Raw genomic sequence first — 25,274 nt, 5'->3', positions numbered from 1 at the left:
GGCCACAGGGTCTGGCCTGTGACCAGGTCCTGCAGCCAGCCCTAAACCCACCCAACCCCATGCTGCGCATGTCCTTTGAGCGTGCGCAGCAGTGGTTGGCCACAGGGCCTGGCCTGTAGCCAGACCCTGCAGCCAACCCCTATAACCACCCAACCCTGCGCTGTACATGGCCTTCGACTCTGCACAGCAATAGTTGGCTGCATGTCCACATGCCGCCAGCTGATTTCGGCCTAGGGGACCACAACCCCCTTCAAATGTTTTTTGTTTTGTATTTTGGGAAGGCCCCCTCCCTAGGCTGATCTCGGCCCTGAGGAACCCACCCCCTGGGCTAAATATTTTTTTTTGGGGGGGGGGGGGCGCGCAGCCCACGCCCCAGGGCGTGGCCCAAATATGTATGGGGAGGGTGGCCACACATCCCCTTTCCCCGGCCAAAGTCCGCCCCGGGGACCCCATCCTCCGGAGTATGGCCTAATTATTTGAATTTTTGGGGGGGAGGGAGGGCCGCGTGGTCCCCCTCCCCAGGGCCGATCGTGGGCCCCAGGGTCTAGCTATGTGACCTGGGTGCCCCCAGAGCACCCAGCCACAATTTTGGGGACAACGCGGAAGCCCGAAGGCCGTCGCGTTCCCAGCCGGTTCCCCAACTCCTGCATAAGCCTGCACTGCTGTCAAGAGAGAGAGAGCTGCTAAAGAACGAGTTACTTACCTTCGGTAACGACTTTTCTGGTGGATACATTAGCTACCTGTGGATTCCTCACCTGATGAATACTCCCATGGCGCCAGCATTCGACGGAAATCTTCTTACTAGTCTCTGCACGTCGACGAGGACGTCACTCCAGCCCACGCGACGCCGTCTGACGTCATACAGGCAATAATAGGTCCTCGCCGACGTGCCGATGACAGTACCAACATTTTTTTACGTGCATGAGAATAATAATAACCCAATGTAATGAAAGAGCAAAGCAACATCTCTTAATATTGTAAATCACACAACATTGCAATAAAATAGCTGTAGATTTAATATAACCTTCTTTTTTTTTTTTTTTTTTTTTAAACAAATAAATATATTTATACATACGAATCATGTATATACACAATATATATAGATTTATATATAAATATATACATATATACAAATATCATATATGCAAAATGTATTGCCACTTTGAAGACCAAAAGGAGCACACTCAAGGATTGCTTGGAGAGACCAAAAAGGCAACGGGGAGGCGGGTGGGACCGTGAGGAATCCACAGGTAGCTAATGTATCCACCAGAAAAGTCGTTACCGAAGGTAAGTAACTCGTTCTTCTGATGGATACAACTACCTGTGGATTCCTCACCTGATGAATAGAGTCCCAAAGCAGTACCACGCCCGGCGGTGGGTGCCTAAATGGTCAAACCAAGAAATCCTGCAGCACTGACCGTGCAAAATGACCGTCCCTTCTGACCTCAGAGTCCAAACAGTAATGTTTCACAAAAGTGTGAAGGGACGACCAAGTTGCGGCCTTGCAGATGTCGACCACAGGAACACCCCTGGCCAAGGCCGAAGAGGCCGACTTAGCTCTGGTGGAGTGAGCTCTAATGCCCTCAGGCGGATCCTTCTTTGCCAAAGAGTAACAGATTTTAATGCAAAGAACAACCCACCTGGAGAGTGTTCTCTTGTGGACTGCCTTTCCTCTCCTCTTGCCCACGTATCCGACAAACAGCTGATCCTCCAGCCTGATATACTTCACTCTGTCGATATAGAAGCTCAACGCCCTTTTTGGGTCCAGGCGATGTAGTCTTTCTTCCTCCTTTGAAGGATGAGGCGGAGGATAAAACGTGGACAAAGTGATTGTCTGAGCCAAATGGAAGGGTGAAACAACCTTCGGAAGGAAAGCAGCCTTGGTCCTCAACACCACCTTATCCCCATAAAACGTTATATAAGGGGGTTTAACCGATAAGGCCTGCAACTCACTCACTCTCCTTGCAGATGTTATAGCTACCAGGAATACTGTTTTAATAACCAAATACCTTAAGGGGCAAGAATGCATAGGCTCAAAAGGGGACCCCATAAGGAAAGTCAGGACCAAGGACAAATCCCATTGAGGCATAACGAATGGTTTTGGAGGATATTGATTCAGAAGACCTTTCAAGAATCTGAGAACAATAGGGGATTTAAATAACGATGGTTGGTCTGGAAGACAAATGAAGGCTGACAAGGCCGACAAATAACCCTTAATGGTAGCCACTGCACAACCTTTCTGCGCTAGAGACAGTGCAAAAGACAAAACATGTGACAGATGAGCATGTAAGGGATCAATCTGTCTCTCTCCACACCACATAACAAATTTAGACCACCTATTAGCGTAGATAGATTTAGTGGAGTGTCGCCTGGCCGCTAAGATAACATCCACTACATCAGGCGGGAGAGAGAAGGAACTCAGGTTGCCCCGTTCAATCTCCAAGCATGTAGGTGCAGACTCTGGAGGTTGGGGTGTAAAACCTGCCCCTGCGACTGCGAGAGGAGGTCTGCCCTGAGAGGGAGACGGAGCGGAGGGCACAGTGAGAGTTGGAGAAGGTCGGAGTACCATACCCTCCTTGGCCAATCCGGAGCTATTAAGATGACTTGGGCCCGGTCTTGGCGAATTTTCCTCAACACTCGAGGAATCAAGGGTATGGGGGGGAAACGCGTAAAGCAACTGGTCGCACCAGGTTATCTGAAACGCGTCCCCCAACGCTCCCTGCATCGGATACTGGAGGCTGCAGAATAACGGGCAATGCGCGTTCTCCCGAGTGGCAAACAGATCTATCCGAGGAAACCCCCACATCTGGAAGATTAAACAGACTTGATCTGGATGGAGACGCCACTCGTGGTCTGCCGAGAATTGGCGACTGAGACTGTCCGCACGTACATTCAAGACCCCGGCCAGATGATTTGCCACCAAGCAAATCTGATGGTCCTTTGCCCAGGACCATAGCCGAAGAGCTTCTCTGCAGAGAAGGTACGACCCTACTCCTCCCTGTTTGTTTATGTACCACATCGTGGTAGTATTGTCCGTCAGGACCTGTACCGACTGACCACGAAGGGATGGGAGGAAGGCCTTGAGAGCCAGACGTACAGCCCGTAACTCCAACAGATTGATATGAAACACCTGTTCCTCTGGAGACCAAAGCCCTTTGATCTCCAGATCCCCCAGATGAGCTCCCCATCCTAGGGTGGAAGCATCCGTTATGACCGTGGCCACTGGTGGCGACTGCGCGAACGGCTTTCCCTGTGAAAGATTGTTGCCCGCAATCCACCACTTCAATTCCACAGCAGCATCTCTGGAGATCTTGACAGTACCTTCTAAATCTCCTTTGTGTTGAGACCACTGCCTTCGGAGGCACCACTGAAGAGCCCTCATGTGCCAGCGAGCATGCGTGACCAACAGAATGCAGGAGGCGAACAGACCGAGCAGAGGAAGGACCTTGAGGACTGGAACTACCGCTCCATTTCGAAACATTGGAACCAATTCCTGAATATCTTGAATCCGCTGAGGCGGAGGAAAGGCTCGACTCAATGTTGTATCCAGTACTGCCCCTATGAACAGGAGGCGCTGAGAGGGCTCCAGGTGAGATTTGGGCACGTTCACCGAAAAGCCCAGGTCGAACAACAACTGGGTTGTTGACTGCAGATGATGCGACACAAGCTCCGGGGACTTGGCTTTGATCAACCAGTCGTCCAAGTAAGGGAATACTGCTATCCCCTTTCTTCTGAGCTCCGCCGCAACCACTGACATCACCTTTGTGAAGACTCGAGGTGCTGAAGTAAGACCAAACGGGAGGACCGCAAACTGATAGTGCTGCGACCCTACCACAAACCGGAGATACTTCCTGTGCGACTTGAGTATCGGGATATGAAAGTAAGCATCCTGCAAGTCGACCGACACCATCCAATCTTCCTTGTTCAACGCCAAAAGCACCTGTGCTAGGGTCAGCATCTTGAACTTTTCCTGTTTGAGGAACCAATTCAAGATCCTCAGATCCAGGATTGGTCTCAACTGACCATCCTTTTTGGGAATCAGGAAGTATCTTGAGTAACAACCTCGACCCTTTTCCTGCTCTGGGACCAACTCTACCGCGCCCTTTGAAAGGAGGACTTGAACCTCCTGTTCTAGCAACAGGAGGTGTTCTTCTGAACAATAAGATGGGCGGGGCGGGATGAGGGGCGGGAACTCCCGAAAGGGAAGGGCGTAGCCTTTCCCCACAATGCCGAGAACCCAAGTGTCCGTGGTGATAGACTTCCACTTGTGGAGAAAATGCTGTAATCTTCCCCCTACAGGAGAGGAGTGAGTGGGAAACGGTGGAAGCCTAAGGCTGCTTCCCCTGCTGCACCCCTCCAGAGGACGAGGAAGAGGCAGAGTGCTGTTGAGAGGCTCCTCTGGTACGGGCCCCACCCCTCCCCCTCCCTCTAAATGACCTATAGGGGAGGGAAGAGGCGGGTTGCTGGAACCTCCCCCGAAAGGAAGAGGAAGAAGAACCACGCCCAAATCCCCGAAACCTCCTGAAAAATCTAGAAGAGGCAGAGGAAGAAGGAGCTTGCAGTCCTAACGATTTGGCTGTGGCTCTGCTCTCCTTAAATCGTTCCAAGGCCGAATCTGCCTTGGCTCCAAACAGTCTGTCCCCATCAAACGGGAGGTCCAGCAGGGTCGACTGCACATCCGCCGAAAACCCTGAGTTTCGGAGCCAGGCCTGTCTTCTTGCCACCACAGCCGTGCCCATCGCCCTGGCCACCGAGTCGGTCGTGTCCAGCCCAGACTGGATAATCTGGGACGCGGCAGCCTGGGCGTCCGAGACCACATCCAAGAGACCCTGGGGGAGCTCCGTAAATGAAGACGAAATATCATCCATCAGAGCATGGATGTACCTCCCCAGAATGCACGTTGCGTTGGTGGCCTTCAACGCCAAACTGCATGACGAAAATATTTTCTTGGACTGCGCATCCAGTTTCTTGGAGTCTCTGTCTCCAGGCACCGTCGGGAAGGAACCAGGCGCTGACTTTGAGGAACAGGAGGCTTGCACCACCAAGCTCTCCGGCGTAGGGTGTCTAGAGAGAAAGCCAGGGTCAGATGGTGCAGCTCGATACCTCCTGGCCACAGCCCTATGAACGGCCGAGGAAGACACCGGCTTCTTCCACACCTCCAACACCGGATCCAGCAAAGCCTCATTAAATGGCAAGAGAGGCTCAGCTGCAGCAGAGGCCGGATGCAATACCTCTGTCAGCAAATTCTGCTTCGCCTCTGCCACCGGCAAAGGCAGGTCCAAAAAGCTCGCTGCCTTCCTCACCACAGCATGAAAGGAAGCAGCCTCCTCCGTATATTCCCCTGGAGATGAAAGGTCCCACTCAGGGGAAGTGTCCAGCCCACTGGCTGTATCCAGACCATGCAGTCCTTCTCCAGAGTCCTCAATCTCTCCCTCCTCTAGGACTCGCTGGTACTCCTGCTCTTCTAAAAGACGGAGAGCACGCCTCCTCGAATGAAGTCTCTCCTCGATACGCGGAGTCGACATGGCCTCCGCCGACGTCGAAGAACGGCGCCGATCGCCAGAAGCATCTGACGCCGCGTCCGGCGCCACAGGCAGCTTCGGCGCCGAGGCAGGAGCCGGAGGACGAGGACTTGGAGCCGATGGACCAACCGGAGTCACAGGGCAAAATCCTGACTTCGACGGAAGGGCAACCTCCGGGGCCGAAACATCCGAAGCCACCGGAGCGGCCACCGACACCGGCACCGGCGCCGAGCCCACATTCCCAAAAGGGAGAAAGGGCATAAAGGGTGCCGGCCGAAGAGGCACAGGATCACCCAACGAAAAGGCCAAGGGCCCCGAAGGACCAGCCGGAGCAGCTCCTGGAGCCATCTGCTGAAAGATGGTACACATTGCATTAAGAAACGTGGTACTATCGGCTCCAGGAGTGGGAAAAGCCGGATACTGGGGTGCCTGGATCGAGGGCTACCCCGACGCCGGCCTCGACGTCTGCGACGCCGGAGAAAACACAAGAGGCTGCACCACCTCAATCACTGACGCCTGACCAGGCGAAGTCGGTGACGCCGGAGAGGGCAACGGCGTCGATGGATGCGGCGTGACCGTGGGGCTGACCTCCCAAGTCCTCCGACGCCGAGCCAAAGGTGACCTCGAACGAGACTCCTTGCTGGAATGACGTCGTGAGTCTCTACGGCGCCGGGAGTCTCGATGACGCCGGTGAGACCTTGGCGAAGAAGACTTCTTATGATGTTTCTCCTTCTTCTTTGACTTTGCCATAAATAACTTGGCTTCACGCTCTTTGAGGGCCTTCGGATTCATGTGTTGACATGAATCGCAAGTCGAGACGTTGTGGTCGGAGCTCAAACACCATAGACAGTCGGAGTGAGGATCTGTAACTGACATCTTGCCCCCACACTCTCGACAGGGCTTGAAACCCGACTTCCTCTGAGACATTATTACCGCAGAGAAGACTACGCAGCAGACAATACACTGTAACCACGAAGGTAACAGTAGCTCCCTCGAAGATAACCGTTTCGAATGCACGGAAAAAAGGGAACTGTCATCGGCACGTCGGCGAGGACCTATTATTGCCTGTATGACGTCAGACGGCGTCGCGTGGGCTGGAGTGACGTCCTCGTCGACGTGCAGAGACTAGTAAGAAGATTTCCGTCGAATGCTGGCGCCATGGGAGTATTCATCAGGTGAGGAATCCACAGGTAGTTGTATCCATCAGAAGCAGCTCCCTCTGTGTGGGAGCAGTTTTCTCAGTTTCCCTGCCTGCATCTCTGCAGGCAGGGAAACAGGGGAAACCTCGGTTCACATTAAGTGAAATCTGCTTGAATTTGTCCCAGGGAGGTGGTGGTTCCTGGGGCCAGGGATCCGAGATGGACCCCCGTAATCCTTTTATTTCAGCACCAGGGAGGTGGCGGTCCCTGAGGGCTGTGGAGAGACAGCGAGGTTCTTGGCCACACCTTAATGTGAATAAGCTGCCCCGGGTAGGTGGCGATTCCGGGGCTGGAGGGATGCCTTGCGGGCCCCACCACATTCATTTCATATTTAACCCCATGTAGGTGATGGTCCCTGGAGCTGTAGGGGGCTGCATGGGCCCCCCTCCATTCATTTCATATATAGCCCTGGGGAGGTAGTGGCCGCCGGGACTGTTTGGGAGGCAGTATGGGCCTCCCCCTTTACAACTTACTATTTTACCCCGGGGAGGTGGTGGTCACCAGAGATTAATAAAAGTCCTAGGAGGGGGGACCTTTGTGCCCCCCTTGTTTTTTAAGCCCCTAGGACCTGGCCCACCAGGAAGCAAAATAAAAGAAAAGGCCGGGAGACTGCCATCTAAAAAAAAAAATAATCATGGAAAAATCTGCGGATCCATCCACAGATTTTTCAAAGATTTATTTTAAAATAAATGCTGTTTAGCCCTGGTGGGGGTCCATGAGGGACCCCTAGACCAAGACTAGGGACTCAGGGTGACTCTACCCTGGTCCCTTTTCCTTTTTTTTCTATTAGTTTTTTGGAACTCGGCTGAAGCAGAGTCCCAAGATGGCTGCCAACACATCCTTGTTGAAGTGTTGGCAGGCTGTCAGATACCAGCCCAGGGACATTGGATCTGCGGAGGAACCACGTCCCTAAATATCTATATGTTCTTAAACTCTAATACCTCAAAAACTACTGAACGGATTTACATCAAATTACAAAAAGCAGGCTTTCTGGACCAAGGACTAGGTTTCTGCCAAATGTGGTGTAAGTCTGTCTAGTGGTTCAGACTGTAGTCGTGTTCGAAATCCCTATAGGAAAATGTATGGGAAAAACATGTTTTGGGACCCCTCCCCCCTTTTCTCGGCCCCCGCTTGACAGATCACCCCAAAACTTTTAAGACAGAAATTAAACCAACTAAAGTACAAGTTTGGAAAATTTAGTGAAGATTCGTCGAGCGGTGTCAAAGTTTTGTTTTGTGTTTTTTTTATTACAGGAATACAACTAGCATAGAGGAAGACAGTTTTGGGAAAGGTTTCTTGTGGAGATAGTAAGACAGACAACACAAAGGGAAGTGCTCCCACAAGCAAGCAGCAGCGAATTAAAGCAGGTCCCTGCTACTGGGAGCAATGCGGGCTCCCGCAGGGAGCCGTTTAGTACCACAGGGGCCTTCAGACTCTCCAGGGGATGAAAAAGATAGTCTCTCCATGCAATTACTTCAAAGAGTATGACTAGCAAGATGTTTGGTACGATGTTATAGTTCCGTTTGGATACAGAGTAAAACAGAGTCACTTGTGGCCTAATGGTCAAGGATTTGTGCTTTCACTCAGTAGGCTGAAGGTTCAAATCCTAGTATCGCTTGATAGTGTGTTTGTTTATTTACCACTGTTTTGAATGTTAAACCTTCCTAGTGATGGAACAACCACATTTATTTCTAATCACATGTGTGGGTTGACTGTCATAGGTATGTTTGGAAGCATCACAGTAAGGAGTCCCCTACGGCCTAAAGGTTAATGTCACAGACCCTCACACTGAAAATTGAGGGTTCACCAAATTTGTCAGAAAGCTACATATTGGTCTAAAAAGAGCCTTTTCGTAATTTGGTGTAAATCTGTTTAGTAGTTTTAGAGTTTTTAAAGGTAAAAAAATATAGCTATCTAGGGATGAGAATCCTTAGCAGATCCACCCATGGCGGATTTGCGGGAACCCACAGGGGATCCGCGGATCCGGGTGAAAAGCAAGGCCCTGATTTGCTGGCAGAAACCTGAAAGTAAAGTTTTGGCCGCCATTCTATTTTTTGGCTGGGCCCCTGGGGAGAAGACATAAATAAAAACACACATAAGGGGTCAGGCTAGATCCTGACCCCACGAGGGTCTCTGAGGGACTCCTCATGGGCAAAACAACTGCCCTTTTTTTTTGGCCGATCTGCGAATCCTCTGCAGTGTACAGCACGAACGACAGTGTAAATCTGAGTTGAAGCCACAGACCAGGGGCCCACTAGGGGGGAAAAAAACCTCACCCACTCATACACCATCCCCCCACTTTCCACCACTCAGAGTATGAAGCTAAAATACAATATTCCAACGTTTCTGTAGTTGTGTGAAATGGAAGAAAAGTTAAAGGGGAATGGGGTCAAAACAAATGTGGTTCCACTTTAGGAAATTTCACTCACATCTACAGCAACAACCACTAAACGGAATTATGTAAAACTTTGCATGTATATAGAAATTTACACAGAAATTGTGGTTTGATTTAAATCCATATTGTTGTTTTTAGGGCTTGCCTTCACACAGCCCACTGCTTATCATTTGTTGCCTTTCTTTCCAAGCTCATTTGTTTGCTTCTTATTTGAAGGCATTCCTTCCTTTTCCTGTGTTTGCCCCCCCCGGGAGCTAAACTAATTTATTATCATTTTGGCTGGATGGTTTGTAGCCTTCCGAGGATCACATCAGGAAACTACTTTTATCTTTTCTTTGAAGGCTCCATGCAAATGCATGTGCTGTCTTAGTTTGGCCCCATGCACTCCTTCCCCAATCACACTGTTGAACCCCTGCACTCTAAATTTTGCACTAAACCTCTCCCTGGTTGTCCATAAAAGCCCAGCAACAGCTTGGTCTAGAGCGAAGAGTGGTTTTATGTTGTTTATTTTTATTTTCTGCCTTTCAAAAATTGCATGAATGCCCAGGGCAACACACACAAAGACAGCATTTATGGCAATGGGTGAAGAGTCAGGCGGCTGCATCACTCAGACTATGTCTAAGTAAGAAGAGAGACTGGAAAAATGTCACTTCTTCCGGACAGCTCCCTTCTTACTATGAATATTCAAAGACACCTTAAAGATACGTGTTTGGTTATGCTCAAATATTATATATATATATTTTTTTTAACAATGTTTACAAACATTTACAAAGCCAGTAGCTAAGCACTCACCTTATAAAGGCAAGACTTCATGGCTTTACTAATGCTTGCTGAGAAATAAGAATTACAAAAAGTTGCTGTGAGCTTAAAAAGGGTTATCATGGGCTCCCAACTAGTGGTAGAGTCCACCAGAGTTGTATCTACCTACTCTATACTGCCTACTCGAGTGAGGACAAGGCACCTGGTGGGTGAGGAGTCTTCTCCTTTTATAGAAATATGTCTGTGAAGGAATGGGGGTTCCGGAAGGAGGTAACTGATGGGTAAAGAGCTGACGCACTCTTGTATGTCCACGTGCATTTATCAGTGAGCACATACGTTGGCCCTTACTCCCGGTCTTTCCTGATGTGTGTATATAAGCTGAAAGGGTTAACATTTTTGCACAAGTCGTCTGATAAAATTGCAAATTCTTTCAAGTTTTTCAAATTCTGTCAGTTGTATTTGACTTTTGCAAGTCATAAATGGATGATATAAGAGATGACATTTGACAGTTATAATATGCAACGCAAAACATAACTTAGGCCTTAGCTATGTTCACACATGCTTAGTAGACCATTTGCTAAAGGCAGGTAAAACAAAAGAAGCCTGTCTACCGGCAGCAAAACATGGCAGGCCTGAGTTATGGCGTGCACTTTATGTGGATATAACACACATAAATCTTGCCATCCTTGGGATTGCTTTTCTAAATTTGCTTCAAAAAGGGACTGACTTTTTTAAAAACTGTGTTTTAGGAATGTACACGTAGAGAAAAAGTATACAGATTATGAGTGTCAGACAGCTATTCCCCCAATATCTCTTCGATCAGAAAGAAGGCAATACCCAGAGCCCCAACCCTAAAAACTGTCCACAATGGAAACACCAGGCCATAAGAAAAGAAACAAATATGATGATGTCACTTTCACTCTACGAGGTCCTATTAGGCAGAAAACAACGCATAGGTCATACATGCCACACATGACATGTAGATATCAACATACTTCACGATACTAAGAATACAACACTAATCATGATAGGGGCCTTTGGGCAAACGTTCAATCCTTCACTACAGAAAGAAGCTGAAAACCCATCTCTTCGAAGAACATCACAGTCGATGTTTACGAAACAATCTAGATCCTTGTTCCTGTACATCAAAAACAATCGCTATTCCTGTTCATGAATGTCAAAAAAGAACCCAGCAACCTGTTTCTGTACAAACACACATACCGAGGAGAGACTGTGTGTAACACGTTTTTTACTACATTGTTACAGAATTGATAGTTGAGAAAACAGAAATTTGTTAAGTACTGTAAAGTCTGTTGTTAGGTCTTTGAATTCATACAGAAAACCATGAAGGAAAATAAGCTACTGTGTTGGTTAAAAAGGTTGTTCTCAATGCACCCTCAATACCACATAAGCTTGGCATAATGTGCTTTGCACTTACCTTCCTCTTGCACTGGTGTCGCTGGCAGTCACGAGTCTTTGGGCATTTTGTTTCACACTGATAAGGCTTATGACATGGCATGCATTTCGTATGCTTTCCACAGCGACACTGTTTTTCAACTTCCTAAACAAGTAAAAAAACAAAAATCTATAAGTTAAGGTACTGGAATACACCAAGTATGCTTATGTAAAACAGTTGGCCGGTCTGCAGGGCCACTAGAATGACTGCTTCTATGGGACCTCTCACACGTTTATCTCAGGCACATGCAGGAACTTTTCACTTGCATTGGAACTAGAAAACAGAAAGAAAGTTACAGCTCTTTTCTGATATTTGGCATTAAGTACATTACAAGGATATTTCAACTCATTGAAGAGTCCCTGTATTAAGGTTATGGAACTCTAAGGTGATTTGTAACATCCATTAATGTACAGCAAAGGTATTATATTTTTCCTTAGACAAGGTAATACACACTACACACAAAAGAAAACATAAATCCTTTAAATATTAAGATTGACGAAACGAAAAATAAAAGCACAATCTTTAGTGTGAAAAAAAAAACCGCAAATAATTTGTCATTTCCTTCAAAAACAACAGCATCAGTTTTATGTAAATAAGATTAGAAAAGGGCTGTATCTCATATTAGAAGTAATGTGCAAATACATTACTGTAGCGACCTACTTGAAGACATGTGGCCATACTGTCTCCTTTCTGATCACTTTTCAATTTAGAAAAACAAATATTATGAGGAAAAGCCAGTTCTCTTTTCCTTGTTTACGCAGCAGCTGTCCCGTAACCTGTATTATGATGTCACAACTCGACTTTACTAACTTATTACAGTTGAACAAGTTGCATAATTTTCTTATTGGTGATTGGAGACGTAGCAACTTGACATTAATATAAGGGATAAAGTACCCCCCCATGTATTAAAGATACCAGTCACCGAAGAGTGCCATATCTATATAAAGCATGCTTCTCCTAGTAGCTCATGAACTACTTGTAGCTCTCTAGCTACCTCCAAGTAGCTCTCCTGAGTGTAGACCAGCTTATTAGACGCTTTGCTTTGTTGAATTAATATACATATACCAAAACTGAGATTATGTATTTGAGATGAAAATGGGATTATTTTCAGAACTCATAAACTGTTATTTTAATTAAAATGGCTGAATTTTCAAAATACATCTAACGCTGATATTTGAGTGATAAATCATGTGGCACTGGGGAGACTTTTTACATATGTTATTGCCTTAGTACCAGAGGCATTACAGTTATGGCTGTTATGTATTACCTATGTAGAGGCATTTCATATGGACAAAGCATTTTATTACATCTCTGCTGGCAACAATGTCTGATGGACTGAAGTGATCGCACTGAAGTGATCGCTAATGTGGACACTATTACAACACTAATAACATTAGTAGCTCTTGATGAGTTTCGTTAAACATAAGTAGCTCTCATTACAGAAAAAGTTGGAGACCCCTGATATAGAGAAAGGAGGCGGAAGACCAAGGGCCTTATTACGACCCTGGCAGTCCAATGACTATAAGGGTCGAGGTGGCGGTCAGACCGCCGCCAATGCGGTGGTCTGACCTCCACATTACGACCACGGCAGTAGCTCCACACTCAGGCTACCAGCACCGCCACTGTTCGTCGGCGTTGCTGGCGGTTTTAATCTGTCAGGGGAGCGCAGCAAGCAGCACTGCCCTTGGGATTACGACTCCCTTCTCCACCAGTGGTTTCATGGCGGTAGCACCGCCAGAAAACAGCTGGTGGAGACGGGGCTTGGGGGCCCTGCACTGCCCATGCACTTGACATGGCAGGGCAGGGCAGGGCCCCCCCGGCCAGTTCGGTGCTGGTGCACCCTACGCACCACAACATTGCCGCTGGCTCTATTATGAGCTGGAGACAATGCTGTAGGCCATTTCCCTCTGGGCGGATGAACAGAAACTTTGTTTCAGCCCACTGACCCAGCAGGAAACTCATAATGAGGCCGGCGAGAAGGCGGTTGCACTGGCGGCAACTTACCTGTCTGGACTTTGCCGGACGGGCTTTTCCGTCCGCAGAATTGTTAATGACTCTCCCAAGTTTCTTTAGAACCTCACGGTAGTCCAAGATAACTTGCAACACCTTTTAATGCATAGAGGAGGGCCTTATATTCCTTTTGAAATGTGGTTACACAATCACCCTTCTGATAAACCACTTAAATCCTTGGTTCCTTGGTCTGTTATATGCAAGATAAACTAAGGATGCAGAAATGAAGTTTAAAACAGTATTTGTAGTTCGAAATCAAACACACCAAAAAGCATTCAGCCGTTTGTTGCAAAAAAATGTTTGAATCTACTGTACATCAGATTAAAAATGCCTTAGCTCAGAATGTGTAGAAACATGCAAACAGATCGAATCTTTCCAGGAATGACCGCTAGATAGCGAGAAAAAATAGATGTGTTGCCAGAAATATTACCTTTCTGCTGAAGACTGTTCCTTTTAGAAAAACAGATATCTAGAATGAAAAGCCAGTTCTGATTTTCCTTGTTTACACTGCAGCTGTAATTGCTCTGTGACCTTCACTTCACTTCTGCTTCTGGCTTCAGAAGTCAACTGAAAAACCTTTTTACAGTTGAGCAGCTATGGCATTTTTTTATTACAAATGACCTGTCTATTATTATTAAGAAAATTGGTATATTTAACGCTGGGATTGCAGGGTTGCATGTATTATTATGTACATATCGATAAAGCATCATTTGAGCTGGTGTTTGTCAAACACCTGTAAATATTTTTTCACAGAAGCACCTAAGTATGACAGTACATAAACTCATTCAACGTTTGGTGGAACAGTGGCATGCAGTCCACCGCATGGTGGCGTGGACCTGTTCTAATGCCTTTGCTTTGGTTGATCTGGCAGGCTCTTACAAATTTCTTCAGCGATGAGGAGAAGTCAGTTACTATGGCTGGACAAGCCGCAACAGCAAAAGCTGCGTGAGCTGCTTCCGCAAACTGGGGAGCTGCATGGCCATAGACATAGCGCTGCTACCCATAGCCCCTTAGGGTGTGTGCAATTGATGTTTATCACAATACCATGCATGCAACATAATAAATGCCGGGGACAACATTTGTGGGTATAATATTTCGCAAGTTTATTGATTACACAGGTTAAGTTAGCTTACGGGCAATCCCGGTGTCGGAGATGTGTTTCTTAAAATTGGCCGACACCCATCCTAAGAAAGCTAGAGCTGTTCGTCTGGTGTTCTCTGCACCAACGTGCTTAGCATCTTACAGCTCGTTCCTTTATCATGGTTTACCACTCTATTAATTTGTCATGCTCCTGACAAGTCAGAGCGAGACCCCAGCCAGTCTCCACAGTTGCTCAGGATTCCAACTGTCCCTTGCGGGATTAAGGAGCACTGTCACGTCATCCCAGGCCCCGCCGTAAAGACTCCCAGTGCCCTGAGGAATAGCTTTTGGCTCCAGGAATCACCATCTGGAGGCCTTTTAATAAATTTTTAAGCTTTAGGATCGCCTTGTAACTTTGCTTTGCGACGGTTCTTGAGTCTCCTGTAAAGAAAGTCATGTTATAAACGTATGTTTCACATATGTGACCATCTCTTCCTCTATGAATGCATCCAGCCCCTTGTTTGCCACTGTTGTAGGGGTGGTTGGGAGGTTGCTCACCGTTTGCCCAAAGAGGCTCAGCCCTGAGAGGTCACCCCTTAAGAGGCCTCCTGGCCTCACTCCTCCCTCCTCACACCTTGGGGTCATAAACGAGTGGTAGACCACCCTCCCAAGTACTGAGGCCCCTCCTGACCATTTGCCTCCCTAACGGGAGCGACGCTAGGAAGCTGTCCCACCTATAGTCCCCCTTCATGCGACGCGGCCAGCTACATAGCGCTGTTACCCCTAGCCCCTTAGGTTGTGTGCAATTGGAGTTTATCACAATACCATGCCTGCGCCATAATAAATGCCAGGGACAACATTTGTGGGTATAATATGTTGCAAGTTTATTGATTACACAGGTTGGGTTAGCTTACGGGCGATCCCGGTGTCAGAGATGAGTTTCTTAAAATTGGCCGACACCCATCCTGAGAGAGCTAGAACTGTTCCGTCTGGTGTTCTCTGCACCAACGTGCTTACCATCTTACAGCTCGTTCCTTTATCGTGGTTTACCACTCTATTAATTTGTCATGCTCCTGACAAGTCAGAGCGAGACCCCGGCCAGTCTCCACAGTTGCTCAGGATTCCAACTGTCCCTTGCGGGATTAAGGAGCGCCGTCGCGTCATCCCAGGCCCTGCCGTAAAGGCTCCCAGTGGCCTGAGGAATAGCTTTTGGCTCCAGGAATCACCATCTGGAGGCCTTTTAATCAATTATAAAGCTTTAGGGTCGCCCTGTAACTCCGCCAAGCCTCGGGGATGGCATCTCGTGATAACCGAGGCCCCCCCAACTGTGCTCATCCCTTACTTGCTACTTACAGCCTGTTATCTCGAGAGCGTCTCTAATATTTAGTAGAAAAATATCCGTGCCCGCGTCAGACAGGTGTACCCCGTCTGCCGCAAAATTACCACTCAGGCGTCTACTCAGCAGGGTATGCCTGATGAAACCAAATCCCTGCTGATTCACAAATGTTTGTAGCAACCGGTTGATTCTCCGCCTGGACATTTCAATTGTGGCCGGAGACCTGGCTCCCTGCCACACCTCCTGTGGGATAATCTCAGACCAAACTATTTCCCTGTCTTCCATCAGGTCGGCAATTCTAGCAAGACCCTGCATCATGGCCTGCAACAGTGGGGCCCTCCCACAGGCAGTTAGATCATTTCCACCCAGGTGGATTGCAAGAATGTCCGGCTTAAACCCTCTCTTCCCCACCAGCTGGAAAACTCTAGGTTCCAGCACGGCCCATCTCATTCCTTGGGTTCCCATCCAGGCGAGTTTGATGTTACTGAAACCGTGGTTCCAGCCACTCTCTCTGGCCCGGTGCTCTGCTATGGCCACCAAGGAGTGGCCCATCACCCATACTGTCTTAGCCCCTAGATGGACGACAAGGTAAGCATTACCACACAATTTATTGACATCTGTGACCGCATATGTTATGGCTCAACCAGGTTACAATATATTTAACACATTTAGCACCGTAGCAATGCCCTCCTCTCAACTCGGATCCCCCCCGCCAGCCTCCTGGCCTGGTTCGCTAAACGCTCTGCCCTTGGAGGGGCTTGTGATGACAACCCTTAGTGTCTCCGGACCGAATATACAGCTTGTATCTTCCGGACTGCCACCTTCCGATCCGCTTGATGGCCTCCGCATGCAGGCCCTCCTCAAAGGCCGTGGTGGCCGCACCGATTCTAAAGGAATGTGTTGACCATTTCCACCCCTGGTACCCCGCTTTTGCGATTGCCCACCTCAAGACCCTTCTATATTGGAACTGTGTTAAAGGCTGGCCATCTTGGTGAAGCAATAGGTATTCTGGTTGTGAGGGACGGCATGCAAAATACCTCCTGAGGAGTTCTATCGGGCAACATTTGGGGTCCCCTAGTCCTCTCAAACGCACCACCACACCTTTTCCTTTCTGGTCAGCTTTTGAGCGCCGTACTTTCAGTTCTGCCATGTCCTGACCTATCTTGAGATCACTCCCATCTTAGTGCCCTCTCGGAAGTGTCACTCCTCGACCTTGCCACTAACTCTGAAGTCCTGCATGCTCTGAAGAAAGCTAGGGAAAATGTGACGCAGAATAACAGCTCCTCGTACTGTGTATTACAAATGGCTGGGAGTGCCCCCACCAAAGCCCTGAGCATGTCTAGATCGATGGGTGCCCTTTTGTCAGGTGCCTTTCCTTCTTGTCTAGCCCATCCTTTCAGTGCTGCCCTCAAAAGGGAGCCCGCCGTCGGATCTCCCTCTCCCTTCAATTTAGAGAAATGGGCGATTGCCGCCAAGTGCCTAGAGACCCACGCGTGCGATTTCCCATTGTCTTTTGCCCACAGTACGAAGTGATGCACCCCTCTGGCCGGTGGATGGGCGTCTCCAGCACCCCATGACTGTGTTACTGATGTGAACCTGTCAAAACACGCCTTGTATCTGGCTCGGGTAGCAGGGGCCAGTGATAACTCTCCCAGTGCCCGTATCCTTTGCTCCACTGTACCAAACGCCACCACTCTGCCTTGAACGGTGTCATCTCCGCCATCGCCTGGGGGTAAGATGCCCGGAATTTTGCCCACTGAATACGAGAAAGAGCATCATCGGCCACGTTCTTCACCCCTTGCACATGCCGCACGCGAAATTCCACGTTTCTCAACAGGCAACCTCTCACTAGCTCCCTCAACAGCCCTACCAATACTGGGCAATTCCGAGACTGGCAATTGATGACCTACACTACGGCCATGTTGTCCGACCAGAATGTAATCCTCTTGTTGGCTAACACTTGTGGCCACAGATGGAGAGAGAGAGGACAATTGGGAACATTTCCAGTACAGTAATGTTCTTTGTGAGTCCATGCCTAAACCATGCATTGGCCGCACACCACTGACGGTCCAGTATGACCCCTAATCCCTCTCTGCCTGAAGCATCGGTGGCGAGCTGGAGCTGCTGACTGGTGCACCATGGAGTGCGCCACAATAAGGTACCATTGAATTCCTCCAGAAATGACAGCCACATGTGCAGGTCCTCCTTCAGGCCCGCACTGAGGCGCACCAAGTGCCGGGGTTTCTTCACCTTCTCTGTTGCCCTTGCTAGCCACCTGGCAAATATTCTGCCCGCTGGTATAATCCTCGCTGCAAAGTTGAGCCTGCCTAGGAGGCTCTGAATTGTGGCTAGCGTCGCTTTATCCTTGCTCAGCACCTGCCGGATGTCGGCCTGCAGAGCCATGACCTTGTCCTCCGGCAATCGGCACATCCCTTCCGTTGAATCAATCTCAATGCCCAGGAATGTCAAGCGCGCTGCAGGTCCCTGAGTCTTTCCTGGGGCCAATGGCACCCCCAGTGACTGACTGAGGTGTTCAAATGCACTGTGGGTTGCCCTACACTCTCCGGAACCAGCCCTGTCTATGAAGAAGAAGTTGTCTAGGTAGTGCAGTGAACTCCCCGGGGTGGTGCTTTCTCTCAGGGCCCATTCCAAGAAGCATGCAAAGGATTCGAATAAGGAACATGACACTGCGCAACCCATGGGCATGCACTTGTCGTAAAAGTATTGACCAGCCCACTGCATACCTAGGAGGTGAAAGCTACTCGGGTGGACAGGGAGAAGGCGGAAAGCGGACTCAATATCCGCCTTTGCCATGAGCGCACCTTTGCCTGCTGCGCAAACTAGGTCAATTGCCTAGTCAAACGAAGCATAGCACACAGAGCACGTTCCCTCCTCGAGGTAGTCGTTCACGGATGACCCTTTGGGGTAAGAGAGATGGTGGATCAACCTATACTTGCCCTGCTCCTTCTTTGTCACAATCCCCAGAGGTGACACAATGAAATTTGGAAGGGGTGGCTAGGTGAAGGGGCCAGCCACCCTCCCCAATTGACGTTCCTTCTCCAGCTTCTCCTGTACCACTCCCAGGGCTTCCATGGCTCAGCGTAAGTTATTAGCCCCCTAGTAACTGACGGGCCGGAATAAGGGATCCTAAAACCTTCATTGAATCCTCTGAACAACAGCTCGCGTTCCACTGGTCTAGGGTAGCCTTGAAGGATCCGAGCCAAGGTGTTAAAAGTTATGGGAGAAGGTGCTAATGTAGTGTGTTGTGACTGCGGACAATTAGGGCTGCTTGGCACCGGCATAGGTGCCAATTGGTCTTGCTCCCTTTGCTGCACTCGGCTGCTGGGTGCCAGCCGGCACACTTGGAGCAGTTGTGGGTGAATTTGCAGACGGCACCCCATGAGCATGCCCCGGCGTCCTATAGCCTGCATTACTTATTGTTGAACCTATACTGATAAGTCCCTCTTCCCCTCTGCGGGGGCTTCCCTCGAAAGGAGGGCCTAAGCTGCTGCTTAAAATAGTATGGCCTTGCTTGTTTGTATCTAGCGAAACGGGGGTCACTGTTTGCTGGCCTGCTGCCATTGCCCATGTACTGCACCCAGAGTTCGATTTTGCGGCAGTCCCACGCCATCTCCGGTGCCTGTTCCATCTTTTGCCTAAAATCTCTGTCGTAGTTCAGCCACCTTGTGCCCCCATTGCGGGTATATTCCTCGTATATGACCCGGTTGTATTTGCATAGAGCTGGTCCCTGTTCAGGGAACTTCTCCATGATCACTGTGGACATCATTGCGAATGCCTCTAACCAGTTGTCTATTGATTCCTCTGGCTTAACCTTCCTCTTCCACTTGTGCTTCTCTACCTCCTTGCTGGGTACCGTTATGTCTGTGCCCTCAATGGCAAATGTGAGCAGTGAGAAAATGTCAATGAATTCCCTGTTCCATATTCTCTGCCTGGCTTCTAAAGGGACACTCCAAGCCAGGGATGACCTCCCAGACAACAAGGGGGGATCTGGCCTAACAACAATCCACCTGCTAGAGTATCTGTCGTGAGCCCGTCCGAAACCTTGGCTCCAGGCACAGAAGCCTCACCCTGCACCTTCAGCAGGGAGTTGGTGCCCTGGCCCCACACCTGCCCTGCACATGCTCGCCTGCTACTCGCACCCTGTTCTTCCATGCCCAAACTTGCGAGCGCTTTCGCTGAGGCCATGAAGCTGTGCATCGCCTCCATCATCTTACCCAGTCCCACCTGCAAACCCTGCCTCGATGCTCCTGGGGCGGGGCTGCAGGACACATTCATTGCGGTCTGGCTGGTTTGCTCGTGCTCAATTTACATGTTCGCCCCTGTGGCAAGCCCCACAGCCATGAGGGGAACCCCACTTGCACCGGCCACCACCTGTTCCAGAATGTCTTTCTTAGTTCTCCTTGGCCCGCTGTCCTTCTGCGACGTTGAGGGGCTTTCCGGTGGATTGCTGTCCGCCATGTCCTTCTTGGCCCCTTTGAGGTTGTTCCCAGCCGTGGCCCTTGCCGGCCTCTTCCTTTTGGAAGGCGCTACAACACTCTCTCCGCTTAGGAGACAGAGGCCTGAGTCCGAAGACTGCACCTCATTCGTGTTTGACGCAGCGTGGATTTCTGACTGCTACCTGACTCCTTGTGCAGCCACCATCTTCTTCGCCCATTCCAAACCTTTCGCCTGTCCCATGGCCATGAATTTCACCCAGATCTCAGCCTCCTCCTGGTTCTCCTCGGGGGAAAAAAGTGAAGACGAACTGTGGATTTCCATCATAGCCGATGTGCGTGCGGGTTAGGAATTAGGTTTGCAATTGAGATAAGACAGCTTCATAATCACGCCCTTGGCGATGCAACGTCTATTTATTTGCTCGCCCGGTGTCACCCCTCTTTTTTTTTTTTTTTCTGGCTGCCCTTGCCAGCCCCCATCGCCACCCCTGCGCTACTTCCGCTGTGCTGCTCACTAAATGCCCTCATGGCTGCTCATCAGCCGTCAGGTGGAACCCAAGCGGGGCCACCATCTGACAAATAATAATGTGTCACCCCCGGCGGGACTTGATAGCGGCTACCCCCTTTACGCGCTTTACTCGAATGCCGCGGGGTACCTGTCAAGTGACTTCCTCCTCTGTCCGGCCTTCTGACCTGTGCCCCCGCCCCCGGGAAACCTAATTCAAAGGCGTCGCTGCCCGGCCCGGCCACCTACCTGCTCGCCTGCCACCTTCCTTAGTGGCGGTCACGCAGCGCCCTTACCGTGCTTACCGTGTACCTCATAGTTAACCCTATTACCCTAATGACTGTGCCTCGCTGTTGCCGTACGCGGCCACCACAGGGATTCCCACGGTGCGGCGGCCCTGGAAGCAAATTGGCCATTAACAATCAGCGCATCCCCATTTGTTAAAGACACAATATATATTTTTTTTGATGTGCAATCACTAATGACATATACAGCAAAGCTATAAACAGCGCTGCCCCATTTTAAACATTTTATTATCTTTTATTTAAAATTATTCTTACGTATTATCTTTACATTTGTGCAATTACAAATGAAATATACTGCAACGCTATCATCAACTCGTCTCCCTCTTAAACCCCCCCCTTTTTTTTTAAATTACATAATACGCACGCGCGCCCTCCCGCACATTGCTCTGCGGTGTGTTACGGGAGATCTCCGTGTTTCCACCCGGTTCCGCACATAAAAAGAATACCACGTTTACCCTATACGCGCTTCAGTGTTCCTGGGCGTCACGCACACGCTTGCGCTAGTGCAGAGCGCCCAATGCCATTCATGCCACGCCCCCATGCGTCACCTCGGCCGCACATCTTGTGGGGGATGGGCGCTGCGCGCTTGAATCGTGCGCACCCATGACCCGATGCCCTCGCCGAGACCCACTGGGCTCGATGCTGGCGCGCCGCGCCCCTCCTCGCGGCATCGCCCGTTCCTGTGGCATGCCGGCGAGGGCGCGCAGCTCGATGCTTCTTACGCGCCCTGGTGGCCCTACACCTGGACACTGCAGCGACGGTGGGGGCGCTGCCCAGCACCAGCAATTGGCCATCTGTAGCAACTTACTCGACGGAGGTGAGGAACGGGTGGGAGGCGGGGGGTGGGGCTTGGGAGTTGTGAATGCTGAAATCTTTGGAGCGACGAGAGAGTGTTTGGGGAGGGATTGCGGGGGGTTGTGGGTGGGGGGTTGGTTTGGCGGTGTTTTGTCTGTCGGTAATCTGGGGTTATGGGCTCGTGGGTTATTTCGTCTGCACACGCTTTTTTGGTTACGGTCTCCGACCCATAGCCCACATCTCTAACCGAAGGAAATCAGCTGGCATACGCAGCCCATATTAGCCACCCGATTGCGATCAGAACATCCCATCATACAACCTCTGCCCTTGCCCCCTACTTCTTCCAACTCACCTCGGTCTTGCCTTGCTCCAGGTGGCCGCAGTCCGGTCTCAGAGCCACTCTCTTGTTCGCTGGGATTGTAGGGTTGCATGTATTATTATGTACGTATCGATAAAGCATCATTTGAGCTGGTGTTTGTCAAACACCTGTAAATATTTTTGCGCAGAAGCACCTAAATATGACAGTACATAAACTCATTCAACGTTTGGTGGAACAGTGGCACGCAGTCCACCGCATGGTGGCGTGGACCTGTTCTAATGCATTTGCTCTGGTTGATCTGGCAGGCTCTTACAAATTTCTTCAGCGATGAGGGGCAGTCCGTTACTATGGCTGGACAAGCCGCAACAGCAAAAGCTGCATGAGCTGCTTCCGCAAACCGGGGAGCTGCATGGCCATAGACAGCCACACAGGACTATGTAGTGAGCGAACTTCTTGAGTGAACTGCTTTGCACGACTGTCTACCCGCTCAGAGGCAGAATTGCTGCAATTCCAGCGGCCCAGACAGCATAGCAGCAGTCATTCATAACATAAGGTCGAAACTGTTGCACACTGACAGAGCAGCACTAGGCACGCTGGCTGCACTGCAGGTCAAAAGTGAAGTGCACTGGTAGAGCAATCTTCGCCGTACTAGAAAGGCAGAGCCGCTCATCATGATTAAGGTCCACTGGCAGAGCACAGAGCATCCTCGCACTGGATGCACGCTTATCAGGCACGAGGTACACTGTCAGAGGGGTCTTTCTCTTCTGAATAACTGGGGGCGCAACTCATCAGCATCCAGGCACACTGCAAAAGCTGTGCATGTCCTGCGTGCACTTCTGCAGGTGAAACTGAGGTGAGTTAGCTAGTGAGTTAGGCGGGGGGTTTATGCAGATGTAGCTGGATGTGTTGCAGATTTATATACAGACTGTATTTTAGCCACAGGAAAACCTAGTATGCCAGCTGATGAGAGTCGCCAGTAATCTTCAGCTCGTACGCGAGAAACCAGTCCTGCCTCGAAGCCCCCGGAGGTTATCACAGCTTGGTGCTTTGGAATGTAAGGGGAGCAAGGAAGGGGCTTTGAAATATCGGATGCCTGTTTTATGTGATTCTCGGCCAAGCGCTGGCAACAATTGGGGGCCCTCGTCCTCGCTGGAGTGCTACAACACAGGCTGCGTTCATGCAGCACTGAACCTCAGTTCGAGGGCGATTTCACTGGTACACCCCCAGGATGGGCCCACATTTGAGGCTGGTGCCGGGGGATGTGTGAAACTGGACACTGCGCCCCATGAGCTGCCCATCAGCTGTACGCTTTATTGGAGCCACGCCTAATTGGGCCTTCCCCTCACATTATAGAGAGCACCACGGCGCCTGTCTCTGGGAGGACTTGAGCACTTTAGCCTGCACACTACTACATCCAGATGTGTATATCATCTGCTCGTGGTGCTCAACGGGTGCTGGCCTGGACACTGTGATCCCTGCTGGCACCCCCCTGCTGTAGAGCTGAGCCCAACCCTGAGCTCCCCCGCCACTCTCGGAGACCATGAAGTGTGGCTATTGTCTGAGACAGTTTTGAGGATCTTGACCCCCTGGGGTGGCAGCACTGCTGGGTCCTGGGCCCCTTCGGGACCTAAGAGTGAGCCAAAAACGTGCGGTGACTGGCTTGCTCGTGCTGGCACTGCCAGTGGGCCGCATTCTGGAGACTACACTCTGCAGGGGGCAACAGCGCGGGCAGTCAGATGTTGGGCCCCCTTCCGAAATCTATTAGTTGAACGTGTGCCTGACACTGTATCCAGACTGGCATTACCCTGTGCTGCCCTGAGTACTTCCGCCCCTCAGGAGGCACTCAGATGCCACAACGACTGGCTGATTGATAGACTTATTCTACGGGGTACCTTGCTCTTTGTTGTGCTACCTCGATCTACTAATTACTCTGTGTTCGAGAGCCTGACTGAGGAGCCCCCTACAAGCACCTCACAACTGCCGTAATAATGTGAGGTGCTGCGCAGGGCCGCCTGGGGTCCCTGTGCCCTGCTCCACACTGAGACTGCTCTAGCTGTGCCTATCCCTTGTCACAAGTCTGGTGCCATCAGTGGAGATGGGCATGATGGATAAATTGCAACATAAGCTGCAGTTCAAGCCGCAGAAGACTTGCAGAATGCGTGAGGAGGGTGTGGCTGAACCGTAGATGGGTTCCAATGCCACCAGAGAGGGGAGGCTACATACACCAAATTATGACAGCCATGCAGCTTAGCCTGAGATCTAGGGCAAGACAGACGCTCTCTCCTATCGTATGGGTAGAATGTCAGAACACATAAACAAACAAAGAGCTTCCAGATACGTCGGAGCGGCAGGTATCCGAGGCAGAGGACAAGCAGGTCATAGCTTCTGGAGCACAGAAACAAAACGAGAAGTCACTTACTGCATTGCAGGCCAAAGCTGAGGACTTGGAGGCTCGTTCCCATCAAAACAGCCGAGAAATAGTGGGACTAGCAGAATCCACCAATGTTGGAAACATGCAAACCGTGGAGTGCCTTCTGATTGGATTGATGAGGCGAGAACATTTTTCTGATATATTTGTAGTGGAGCATGCCCATTGCTTGCTTGCCCCTCATCCAGTGCCGGGAACCAGGCCAGGCCCGATCATTGCAAGACTGTTTAATTACCAGAGCGCTGTGCCGGTCCGAGGAACTGCAAACACTCAGTTATGAGGGCACGGAACTCTCAATTTTCCACGATTTTACACCGCAAGTCCTAGAGGCGCAGAGATAATTTCTTTCTGTAAGGCACAAGCTCCAAGAACTGAAACTGAACTACGCTATCAGGAGTGTGGAATTTAATAAAATATCTACTTGTCCATGGGACAGGTTGCTTCATAAGTGAACACGTCCTGTAAAAAAAACTACTTGTCCCTTTGGTGTCATGCAGCATGGTGACAAATTATGGCAGCAACCTCATATTAGAGGTCAGACAACAGCCTGTCTGACTATGCTAAGGTTCGTACTATAGTAGGGCTCTAATACCAGCAATTTCTTATTTTGCCACTTTTCTGCAGATCTACATAATAGGGCATGAGGTAGCGGTAAGCAATAGTTCCAAGACTGGAATGCCTTTAAAAGTCTGTGCCAACCTATTAACTTGC

General features: G+C 49.8%; 1 protein-coding gene across 1 annotated transcript in view; it reads right to left on the bottom strand.

Annotated features, from left to right (window-relative positions):
- NFXL1 (nuclear transcription factor, X-box binding like 1) overlaps positions 1–25,274 on the bottom strand; it is a 588,746-nt gene that overhangs the window by 367,300 nt on the left and 196,172 nt on the right. The window contains exon 11 of the mRNA XM_069201637.1: positions 11,314–11,436. Coding sequence (XP_069057738.1) covers positions 11,314–11,436 — 123 coding nt within the window. The remainder of the gene's footprint in view (positions 1–11,313; positions 11,437–25,274) is intronic.

Source organism: Pleurodeles waltl, chromosome 1_2, assembly GCF_031143425.1.
Source record: "Pleurodeles waltl isolate 20211129_DDA chromosome 1_2, aPleWal1.hap1.20221129, whole genome shotgun sequence".
NCBI classification, from domain to species: domain Eukaryota; kingdom Metazoa; phylum Chordata; class Amphibia; order Caudata; family Salamandridae; genus Pleurodeles; species Pleurodeles waltl.
This window is presented reverse-complemented; position numbering and strand designations above follow the sequence as displayed.